General features: G+C 36.2%; 1 protein-coding gene across 2 annotated transcripts in view; it reads left to right on the forward strand.

Annotated features, from left to right (window-relative positions):
* Positions 1–11819, forward strand: part of MEMO1 (mediator of cell motility 1) — a 149327-nt gene that overhangs the window by 90058 nt on the left and 47450 nt on the right. For both annotated transcript variants that reach the window (XM_011984253.1, XM_011984252.1), the window contains exons 4-5: positions 4629–4741; positions 7377–7488. In XM_011984253.1, coding sequence (XP_011839643.1) covers positions 4629–4741; positions 7377–7488 — 225 coding nt within the window. The remainder of the gene's footprint in view (positions 1–4628; positions 4742–7376; positions 7489–11819) is intronic.

Below are 11819 nucleotides of genomic sequence, written 5' to 3' on the forward strand. Positions count from 1 at the left end.
TATTTATTTATTTATTTTGAGACGGAGTCTTGCTCTGTCGCCCAGGCTGGAGTGCAGTGGCGCAGTCTCGGCTCACTGTAACCTCCACCTCCTGGGTTCAAACAATTCTCCTGCCTCAGCCTCTTGAGTAGCTGGGACCATGCCTGGCTAATTTTTTGTATTTTTAGTAGAGATGGGGTTTTACCGTGTTAGCCAGGATGGTCTCGATCTCCTGACCTCATGATCCACCTGCCTCGGCCTCCCAAAGTGTTGGGATTTCAGGCGTGAGCCACCGCACCCGACCGAGGAACACATTTTTTAAGCCAGGCTAGCCAAGCAAAGGGGAACAAAAGCATGGGTTTAAAACGTTTGAAGTAGGCAAAGTTGTTGGTGTTATCAAGGAACTGCAGGAAGACCAGTATACATAAAATATTATGATCAAGGTGAGCAAGAGTAATAGCTAATTTGCTAGTGCATTTGAGAGTGCAGAGCCCATTTTAAGGATTCTAGATTTTATCTTGTGACTATGAAATGCCATGAAAGGCTTTAAGCAAGGGAAGTGATATGATCTATGTTTCCAGAAAATGAGTTTGACTGTTTAAGGAATTTAAAATATGATACATTTTAGTTCTTTTCCATATTGGTAGTTGACTATTATTAAAACTTTAAAATCTCAGAATTCAGGATGTACTTAGGTAGTAGTAACTTGATTTTGATACGTATTTTTCAGAAAGCCTTGCAGGACAGAAAAAGAGAGCAAAAAGAAATGCTTTCTGGGGCCAAATGACATTTTTTTCTTTGGTTAAAATGTCTTCACTTCCTGTGAAACACCTTTACAAAATTACTTATGTTCCATTATTTGGACTAAGTAGCTGAATAAACAGTCATGAGGGTACACACTCAGGCAGCTTATACATTGGGTGCACAGACTACATTCATCGTTGCAACTCCACAAATGTGAATTCTTTATTATAGCTATTATATATGAAGTGCATTTATTTCTAAGAGAATGCCTACTGATCTTGCCCCTCCCCCCATTTTTTCATATTAAAGGCTTTTTTTTTTAACCTGTGTATCAACAATGATGTTGTGCTAATATTGAAAAGTTACGCCTTTAAAGACAAAGCACCTTGCAGTCAAATAACGGGAGAGAAAGTGGCATTGCTTCTAATGCCTCTTTTATTTATTTCTCTTCAAAATATTCCTGTGGCCTTGGTGTTTATGGATCTAGCATTCTAACAAAGAAAATGCATGAACTTCAATGTACACTATTAATTTTCTTTTGTTAGCATTTAGCTAACAAAGAGACCCATTTTGAGATTACTACAGGTTTAAATGCCCCATTTTACTTTCCTTTCAATGACATTTAGCTTTTTCTGGTTTTGTTTTTGGATATATTGCTTTTAAGGGTTTTATATTGAGGGGACTTAAACATTTTTTTTCTTATTACTTCTTTTAATCAAATATGGAACTTCACTTGGCTATTGGCGAGTTTTCTACCAAATCAGAAAGAATCTGTAGAGTACACAGTTGGTTAATTGAGATTGATGGGGCTCTTTTTCCTTCATCTAGATTGGGGCAGACAAAAAGGCAAACAAGGAAAGTAGTCAGGTATCAGAAGAGTTAATTAGGTTTCTGGCAGACCTCTGTTGTTTATTTCTGGAGCAGTGTATCTTTTGGCTATTGTTAGAACCTTATTACACTTAGGAAATTTATGTATGCCTTGAATTTAGATTGTTATTTTAAAAATCACTTCATATTTTGTGTTTTAGATTTTCCACGAGTGCTCTGATGTTAAATATTCTTTGTCTGTCTTTTCACATATTTCTCAATCAGAAAAATGCCCTTTCTCATTATTTGATTCTTGGTTCATGTACTACCTGGCCCTAGTCAGGTTACCTAAACATTTCTGAATTACCATTGTCTATAGCCCACATTAGCCTTTAATTTAAAAAAAAGTGTCATGTTATTTATTTATGTGCTGTTAAGATAGGTGACCAGAGTGCTATCTTTTAGTTTTCTTCATTTAGAAATCTATAGATTTGACTTTTTTTGGGAAATGGTTCTTGAATTGATGATAGAGGTGGTGACAAGAAGTGAGGATTAGCAGTGCTAATAACATAATGAAGGAAGAGAGGTAGAAAGAAAGATTCTGTCTTCTATAAGGAACTTAAATTAACGAGCAAAAAGCAATCTAGTTAAAAAGAGGGCAAAGGACATGAACAGACTCTTTTCAAAAGAAGATACATACGTGGCCAACAAGCATACAAAAAAATTCTCATAATCAGTAATCACTAGAGAGATACAAATCGAAACCACAATGAGATACCACCTGATAATAGTCAGAGTGGCTATTATTGATAAGTCAAAAATTAACAGATGCTGGCAAGGTTGTGGAGGAAAAGAAATGTTTATACATTGTTGGTAGTAGTGTAAATTCGTTCAGTCATTGTGGAAAACAGTGTGGCGATTTCTCAAAGAACTTAAACCAGAAGTAACTCTGGACCCAGCAGTCCCATTATTGAATATGTACCTGAAGGAATGTAAATTGTTCTGTCATAAAGACACATGCACACGTGTGTTCATTGCAGCACTGTTCTCAATCGTAAAGACGTGGAATCAACATAAATGCCCATCAGTGGTAGACTAGATAAAGAAAATGTGGTACATATGTACACTATGTAATATTACACAGCTCTGTAAAAGAATGAGATCATATCCTTTGCAGCAACATGGAGCTAGACACCATTATCCTAAGCAAACTCCCACAGGAACAGAAAATCAAATACTGTGTGTTCTCACAAGTAGGAGCTAAATATTGAGAACATACAGACATAAAGAAGGGAACAACAGACACTGAGACCTGCTTGAGGCTAGAAGGTGGGAGAAGGATGAGGATAAAAAAACTACTTATGGAATACTAGGTTTATTACCTGGGTGTCCAAATAATCTGTACACCAAACCGTGGCAACATGTAATTTACCTGTATCACAAACCCATACAGGTACCCTTGAACTTAAAGTAAAAGTTAAAGAAAAGGATAATCTGCTTCTGACCAGAAATGGCCTGTGGATGAATGTTTGCTGTGTGTGCTGTCGTAAGGAGGTTCTGGGACTCTAAACTGAGAATCACTTATCCACAACTTTCTTTGTTTTTTTTTTTCATAGCAGAACAACTTAATATGCACAGCTTTATCTCCTCCCTCCCTCCCTGCAATATATGAAGTAATATATAACCAATAATTGGTTAATTTTCTTAGCTGTAATAGAATTTTATGAGAATAAATATATTGCTAAAGCACACATTCCCTGGCCTGCAAATTTTTGATACAAAAGAACTAGCTCATCTCTCAGCTTTTGTTCATTAATTGAGCAATCAGTAATACTTTTCTAGCTACATAGCATATCATATATTTTCTTCAAATAGTTTTGGCTTTATGAGTCTGTAAGTTTTGTATGTGATGTGGGAAGGTTGGTTCATGTGAATATTGGAGAACAGAGAAGATTGATAGCCTTGGAATTCAGATTGTAGGGCAGGTTTGGATATTTGACTTAATGAGAGGAAATTAACATTACTCTTGATGTCAAGATAAAGAGATTGTACAGATTTAAGCTACACTTTAGCTCAGTTCCTTTCTTTAGACTACAGTGCAAATAACACATAATCTAGTTTCTTTGTTTTTGAGAATGACTTCTACTTGAATGGGAATAGAGAAAGCTTGTTGTATAGAATTCTTTTCAACAAGATGCCTTTTTCACCCTACCATGGAGGAAATATGGAAATAGCTTTATCAGAATGCCTTTTTATAGTGGATATTTTGTATAGGTATTTAGAATTTTATGCTATTATGTATTTTTATTAAAATCATGGTGGATCTTAGAAGTTTATTTTAGAATGTGTTAGAATTTTGAAATTTTAATAGCTTAAATGTGTAAAATCCAGTTAATAAAATACAGCTTCTGAAAACCTGTTGTATCCTTGTCATTGTGCGTACAGAGATTATTTTATGTATAGTGGTTTGGTTTACTGTATTAATTAATAGCTGGTATTTCCAAGTACTGAATATGATTCTTTTAAAGGCCATCCAACAAAGACAGAAATAAGGAATTGAACTTAACTGAGGAGCAAGTCATTATTAGGTGTATTAGTTTGCTAGGGCTGTCATAATAAAATACCACAGATTGGGTGGTTTAAACAACACAAATTTATTTTTTAACAATTCTGGAAGCTTGAAGTTCAATATCAAGTTTGTCAGGGTTGGTTTCTCCTGAGGCCTTTCTCCTTGGCCTGTTGTAGGGGGCCGTCCTCTTGTTGCCCCTTCTGACATGATCATATCTCTGTGCAGGCATACTTCTGGTGTCTCTTCCTATAAGGACACCAGACTTATTGGATTAGGTCCCCACCCTAATGGCCTCATTTGAACTTAATCGCCTCTTTGAAGACCTTATCTCTAAATAGCATTACAGTCTGTGCTATGGGGGATTGGTTCTTCAACATGTGAATTTTGGAGGGGAACACAGTTCAGCCATTAACAGTTGGTAATTAAGAAGGAAAACAAGTGGTTTGTAAGAATTGCTTTTTTCTCTTTTATTTAATAAGGTTTGTGTAGAAGTGCAATTGTTCCGTGTTTTTTGTTGTGTATCTCCTAGCCGGAGAATTTTCATCCTTGGGCCTTCTCATCATGTGCCCCTCTCTCGATGTGCACTTTCCAGTGTGGATATATATAGGACACCACTGTATGACCTTCGTATTGACCAAAAGAGTAAGTATATAGAAATAGCTTTCAAATAGCTAATGTTCTTTTAATAGGACTTGGAAGTGAATTTAAAAACTTATAAATGTGAGCATCACAAGTAATATCTCAATATTTAAAATAAAATTTGTTATAACTAATCTGCATAAAACAGCAAAAAAAGAAACTCTTCCATATCCCTAAAAGGCAACTAGTGTTTTTCAGCTAGCTACAGAAATCTGTCAGATCCGCCAGTGTGCAGATTGTAGTGGTTACATTAATATTCAGAAAAATGCCATGTACTCAGTGTACCAGGAGACAAAAAATTAGTACCCATACCAATTTCATGAAAGATTCTGGGCGTGTTAATCTACTTCTACGTAATGCCACTTTCTCACTGTAAATAGATAATGCTGATAATATCTTTATTTTCTTGTAAATGATTTTCATGGGAAAAAATGAGCCTTTATGAAACTCTGAAAGAAACATGCTATATAAATGATAAATATATTTTATTTTTAAACATGCCTACAATTAAGATTGATTTATATTTTTCCATAGGAGTCCAGAGTCACATTTTTATTTAGTTGTTCTTACACAATAGATGTATAAAGTAAAAACCTTTTGATTTTATAAAGGTATTTTTTTGGGGGAGGAGGAGTAATTTTAAAAATACAGAACAGTATAAAGAGTAGTATAAGAAATTAACTGATGTACTTAACATCCATAATTTATTCAGAGTTTCTTGCTCATCCTGAACCCAATTTACCTTCCCAGAAGTAACCACCTTCATAATCTGGGTATATATCCTTTCAGTTGGTCAAATTATTCACACACATGCACGCACGCACACACATATATATGTACACACACACACACTGACCCATATATATTTATTTTTGATTTTAGAGATGGGATCTCACTCTGTTGCCCAGGCTGTAGTGCAGTGGCATGATTATAGTTCACTGCAGCCTCAAACTCCTGGGCTCAAGTGATCCTCCTACTCAGCCTCCCAAGTAGCTAGAACTACAGGCACACATCACCACACCCAATTTATTTAAAAAATTTTTTTTGTAGAGGTAGGGTCTTGCTATGTTGCCCAGGCTGATCTTGAACTCCTGGTCTCAAGCAATTCTCCTGTCTTGGCCTCCCAAAGTGCTGGGTTTATAGGTGTGAGCCACTGTTCCTGGCCTCAAATTATGTTTTTAAGCATGTTAGGGGTGCTATTGTTTCAAAAAATTTTGCAAAAATTTCTTGTATAGAATAAAAGAGTCAAAGCCTAGTGTGGTGGTTCATGTCTGAAATCCCAGCACTTTGGGAGGCTGAGATGGGCAGACTGCTTGAGCTCAGGAGTTTGAGACCAGTCTGGGCAATGTGGCAAAACCCCGTCTGTACAAAAAAATACAAAAATCTGCTGGGCGTGGTGGCACATGGCTGTAGTCTCAGCCACCTGGTTGGGAGAGGGCGTGGGGCAGTGAGGTAGGAGGATGGCTTGAGCTCAGGAGGTAGAGGTTGCACTGAGCTGAAATCATGTTGCTGTATTCCAGCCTGGCCTGGGTGACAGAGTGAAGCCCTGTTTCCAAAATTAAATAAATTAATATGAAAATAAATAAAATAATAAAAGAGTCCATTTGCAAGAAAAAATTCTTTTTTCTTGTTTTTGGCATAAGTTTTCATAATTTGGGGCTTTAGGTATCATAGAATATTAGCAATTTGTTAGTGCATCTTATTAATGAAACGACTATTTCTAACCTTACTTCCTGAGATGTTTTAGGGAACACATTTTACTTTTAAAACCTTGTTGGGGCATTCAGAAAATTTTAATTTTGGTTAGCTTGCCAGTGAAGAAATGGAGAATTTTTTCAAGAAAAGAGGTCATACAACCATTTCTTTCTGTCTTTGGTATAGGTAAACCCATTTGAGGATTTGTTCTATTCTATGCTAAAAATATTATTATATATATTTTTTACACATTAACTTTTATCTTTTTCTTGTTCTACAATATTCAGTTTTAAGTATAGTTCATCAGAAGGGCCTGAATTACTAGTCTTTTTAAGTTGGGATGGTATTGTGGCAAATTTATATTTTGATCTATCTTACAAGCTTAATTTTGAATTTTCAGGAAAATAGCATTAGTGAGAATTTTCTCTTCGTGGTATGGCGGAAACCTGAGGTGTGAAATAATACCACACGTTTTATTAAAAAAACTCAGAAACTATGCGTTTGACCTCATGAGTTAAATAGACCAATGGTTTTTCCATATTTCGGTAGGAATTCTAATTATGTTCTTGCTAGCATGTACTGATTAAAGCCAAGGAAAAGCCTAGACCCAAAGGTGATTTTAGAAGTAATGAAAGGAACTGATGAAGAGTTTAAATGATCATTTTTTATTTAACTATGTAACATATGCAAATAATGAGTAAGTCTTTACATGTATTACTGTTTTACCTGTTACATAAAAACTAGTTCTGTTTTTTTCTCTTTCTCCTTACTCTCCCTCCTTTCTTTCCTTTCTTTCTATTGTTTTGTTTTAATAAAAATGCGAATATTTTATGGTGTTTCTGTCTCTTGCCAAAGCATGTAGTTTTGTGTTACTGGGTGGAATCTCACTGGATAAGGATATGCATTAATATATTTGTTTTACTGTATTTTGAAATCTCTTTAGTTTACGGAGAACTATGGAAGACAGGAATGTTTGAACGCATGTCTCTGCAGACAGATGAAGATGAACACAGTATTGAAATGCATTTGCCTTATACAGCTAAAGCCATGGAAAGGTATATTGATTGATATAAGAAATCCCCAGGAAATCATAGACATTAATTTCTTTGGTAATTTAAAACTAGTAAATCCCAATAATTATATCAGGGTAAAGAGATTAAGAAATGAGATAAAAAATTGAAACAGGAGTGTCTTAAGGTGGATTGTTGGTTTTGAGTAGTTTTCCTACGAAGGCTGAACATGTGAATTGACATGATTGTTTTATTAGGTGGAAGTATTAAAAAAACCATGGGTATGTGAATGTATGTGGGTATGTATATATCTTGCTTTGCTTGTATTTTATTCATTCGACATTTCTTTATCTCAAAATAATAATTCCATTCTTTTCTGGTACAATGCTATAATTAATCGTAAAATTTTAGGCTTGTATTTAATTTTGGAGGTGATTTATTTCAACCTTGTGCAAGGTACATGAATCTCTTTTATGGTATGCTTGACAGACTGTTAGGTGGTACCTGCTAAAGGTCTTCCTGTGGTGGGGGGTACTCACTGTACTGTGAGCTGAACGAGGACAGGGTCAATATCTGTTTTGTTCTCTACTGTATACCCCACCACCTAGCACAGTGTCCGGCACATAGTAGTTATTAATGTATTTTGATAAAATAAAAAATAATTATTTCAAGGATTTTCTTCTTTTAGTGAAACATTTGGATTAGGATGTCTTCTCTTTTGTAGGTTTCTCTAATTTTTAAAACCATTTCCTATATATGGACTTAATATTTCATATTTAGTTTGGCAGTTCTAAGTATGGTAAGATGATTCCTTCTGGATTTGTTCATTATATTTTCTTACTAAAGTACATGATGCTCTGTAGGCTTTCAGTAAATATTAATTAAACGTACTAATAAAGTCTAAGATAACATTATATTTTTTATGTTGATGTGGCTTACTGTTGGCTAATGTACTTGTGATCAGCCAAAGCCCAAGGCCTTTTCATAATATTCAGATGGATTATTTTCTGTTCTCAGACTTTTATGTGATTTCTTTTTGTATGTCTTCTCAATTATTGCTGTTTAGTTTTTCTTGTTTAGTTCATTGTTGCAGTCTTTTTGGATTGTTTCCACTCTTACTCTGTATTCAAAGTATTATTTACTTTTCTCAGTCTTTTGTCTGCTTCTGCTCACAATGATAACCGTGAGGAATTATATAAATCTGAAGAATTTTCAAAAATCAGTGTGATACTACATTATAAGCAATATAATTTTCGGGTTTTTAATACATTCTAATTCTTCAGAAATGTGAAACCATATGTATTATTTCTTAAATTGTTGTTGTAATCAGAACTTTCTCTTCTTCAACCGGAAAAGATAATTGGATATTTTTATTCACTGAGATGTTTGCATATTTTGTCATGAGAAAATACAATTTAGACTTAATAAATACTAATACTTTGGGTGCAGTGGCACATGTCTGTAATTCCAGCAGCACTTTGGGAGGCTGAGGTGGGCAGATAACTTGAGCCCAGAAGTTCAAGACCAGCCTGGGCAATGTGGCAAAACTCTTGTCTCTACTAAAAATAGAAAAATTAGCCATGTGTAATGTCGGGTACTTGTTGTCCCAGCTACTTGGGAGGCTGGGGTGGGATGATTGCTTGAGCCTGGCTGGTTGAGAGTGCAGTGAGCCGAGATTATGGCACTGCACTCCAGCCTACGTGACAGAGTGAGACCCTGTCTCAAACAAACAAACCCAAAAAACAATAGGACCGATAAACTGACAACAATATCCTCAAGGAGGTTATAATAAGATAACATTTTTATTGTTATTTTAAAAGTAAAACATGTACATTGTGAAACATTTAGGAAAATAGAAACTTAAACCCAGCAAACCAAATTCCTACTTATAATTCCCCCTTTTAAATAGTATCAAATAAACTACTGCCACATAACATTAGGATCCCTATTATTGACCCTTCTTTTCTTTGTAGCAGTAGTTGGACTCATTACCTATGTCAGTTATTTATTACTAAGTAACAAAACTCTTACTTAAAATTACCTATATCAGTTATCTTTTACTAACTAACAGATTTAAACTGTGACTTAAAATCACAGCTGTTTATTGCCTAAAATTTGGGGGCCAGGAATTGGGGCAGGGAACACCTTGCTCTGGTCCACAAGACACTGACTGAGGTGGCTCAAATGGGGCTACAGTATCTCAGATAGTGTCACTCATGTATCTTGGGCCTTAGTGCTAGCTCTCTGTTGAGACCCCTCATTTCTTCTCCAGCTGACCTGTTTGTTCATCAAGTAGGGCTTTTTTTTTGTGGAGGGGGGCTACTCTCTAGAAGAATAGCTTAGACTTCCTTTTTTCTTCTTCTTTTTTTGGATCAAGAGAGTAAAACCAGGAGTTTCTAGGCCTATTATGTCCTAGGCTGGAAACTACATAGCACATTTCCAGTGAATTGTGTTTTTCAAAGCAAATAAGATCACTGTGTCAGCCAAGATTTGAGGAAAAGAGCAATATATTGCTCCTCTTGATGGGAGGAGTAGCATGTGTGTACAGGAATAAGAGAAACTGTTGACAGCTGTCTTTGCTGGTGGTCTACTACAGTTCTTCCTCTGGTGGACAATTCATGTCTCTCTACCATGTCATATACACCCAGGCTTCTCAGGATGTTCAGAAATCTTATTTGCTGTGACCCTAGGCTCAAAATTTATTATCTTATGATTTCCATCAAGTTAGGATGTGAATGAGGCTCCTTGAGTGTGGTTCCTCTTTTTTTGGAGGGGAGATGGCGGGGGGAAAGATTCTCAGCTCTGTTGCCCAGGCTGGAGTGCAGTGGCATGATCATGGCTCACTGCAGCCTCTGCCTCCTGGTCTCAAGTAGTCTTCCCACCTTGGCCTCCCAAAGCAATGGGATTACAGGCATGAGCCACTGTGCTTGGCCTCTCTTTTTTTTTTTTTAAAGAGGCAGGGCCTCATTCTGTCACCCAGGCTGGAGTGCAGTGGCACAATTATAACTCACTGTAGCCTTGAACTCCTGGGCTCAAGGGATCTTCCTACCTCAGCTTTCAGAGTAGTGGCCCTACAGGTACGTACTACCATATCTGGCTAATTTTAAAAACATTTTTTTAGAGACGGGTCTTACTTTATTCCTCAGGCTGATCTTGAACTCCTGGCCTCAAGCGAGCTTCTTGCTTCAGTCTCCCAAGTAATGTCTTAGTTACGTATTGCAGCATAACAAATCACCTCAATGTATGTATTTTTTTTCTTTTTTAAAAAAAGTTAAAAACAAACTTTTAATTTTTTGGGTGCATGGTGTATAGATGGGGTACATGAGAAGTTTTGATACAGTCATGCAGTGTAAAATAATCACATCATGGAGAATGGGGTATTAATCACTTCAAGCATTTATCCTTAGTGTTACAGGCAATCCAGTTATATTCTTTTAGTTACTTAAAAATGTACAATTGAGTTATCGACTATAGTCACCCTGTTGTGCTACCAAATACTAGGTCTTATTCATTCTATTTTATTTTGTATCTGTTAACCATCCCCACCTACCCTCTAGCCCTCCACTATTCTTTCCAGTCTTTGGTAACCATCCTTCTACTCTCCATGTCTGTGAATTCAATCGTTTTGATTTTTAGGTCCCACAAATGTGTAGTTTTTCACTTAAACGATTCTATAGTTTGGAAATTTGGTTGGGTTAGTGGAGACAATTTGTCTCTGTTTCATCTACTACCAGTTGAGGCAGGTCGACTTAGGCTAAAGACTCCAAGATGCCCTAGCTTCCTCTCTGGGGCCGTGGTGCTGGTTGTCTTCTTTAGGCACATCAGTTTTCATCTTGGTTCTCATCTGTCAGTGCCTGTTGACACTCACCCTTCAGGACTTCTCAGTTCACATGGTGAATCCTCTCTAGCAGGATAGCAATTGAGCAAAAGAAGAAATTTCCAGCTCTCTTAATGTCAAAGTCTAGAACTGGCACAGCATCACTTATGCCTCATTCTACGGGTCAAAGCGCATCATAAGGCTAAATTCAAGGAGAGGGAACTACGGATGCTACTTTTGATGGGAGGAGTGACATTGAGCATTGAGATGTGAAAAGAATTTTTGGTGATTAGATTCATAGAAACTGTGGTTAAGTAGTTGAGGGATTATTTGTATATAAGTCTGTGTCCCTTCCATGGTAGTTCCATAGTGTTTTCTCCCGGGAGCAGCTAGTCTTCAGTATATCTGCTATGCATTGCACAGTACCTGGTACACAAAAATATTTCCGTAATTGTTGAATGAATTAATAACTGTCTTGCCATTTTCAATACTTTAATTGTTTTTCCAAAAAGTAGATCAAATGTTCTTTTTAAAAAAGAAATTACATTTTTTTAATTTT

Source organism: Mandrillus leucophaeus, unplaced genomic scaffold (assembly GCF_000951045.1).
Source record: "Mandrillus leucophaeus isolate KB7577 unplaced genomic scaffold, Mleu.le_1.0 Scaffold264, whole genome shotgun sequence".
Classification (NCBI taxonomy): Eukaryota; Metazoa; Chordata; class Mammalia; order Primates; family Cercopithecidae; genus Mandrillus; species Mandrillus leucophaeus.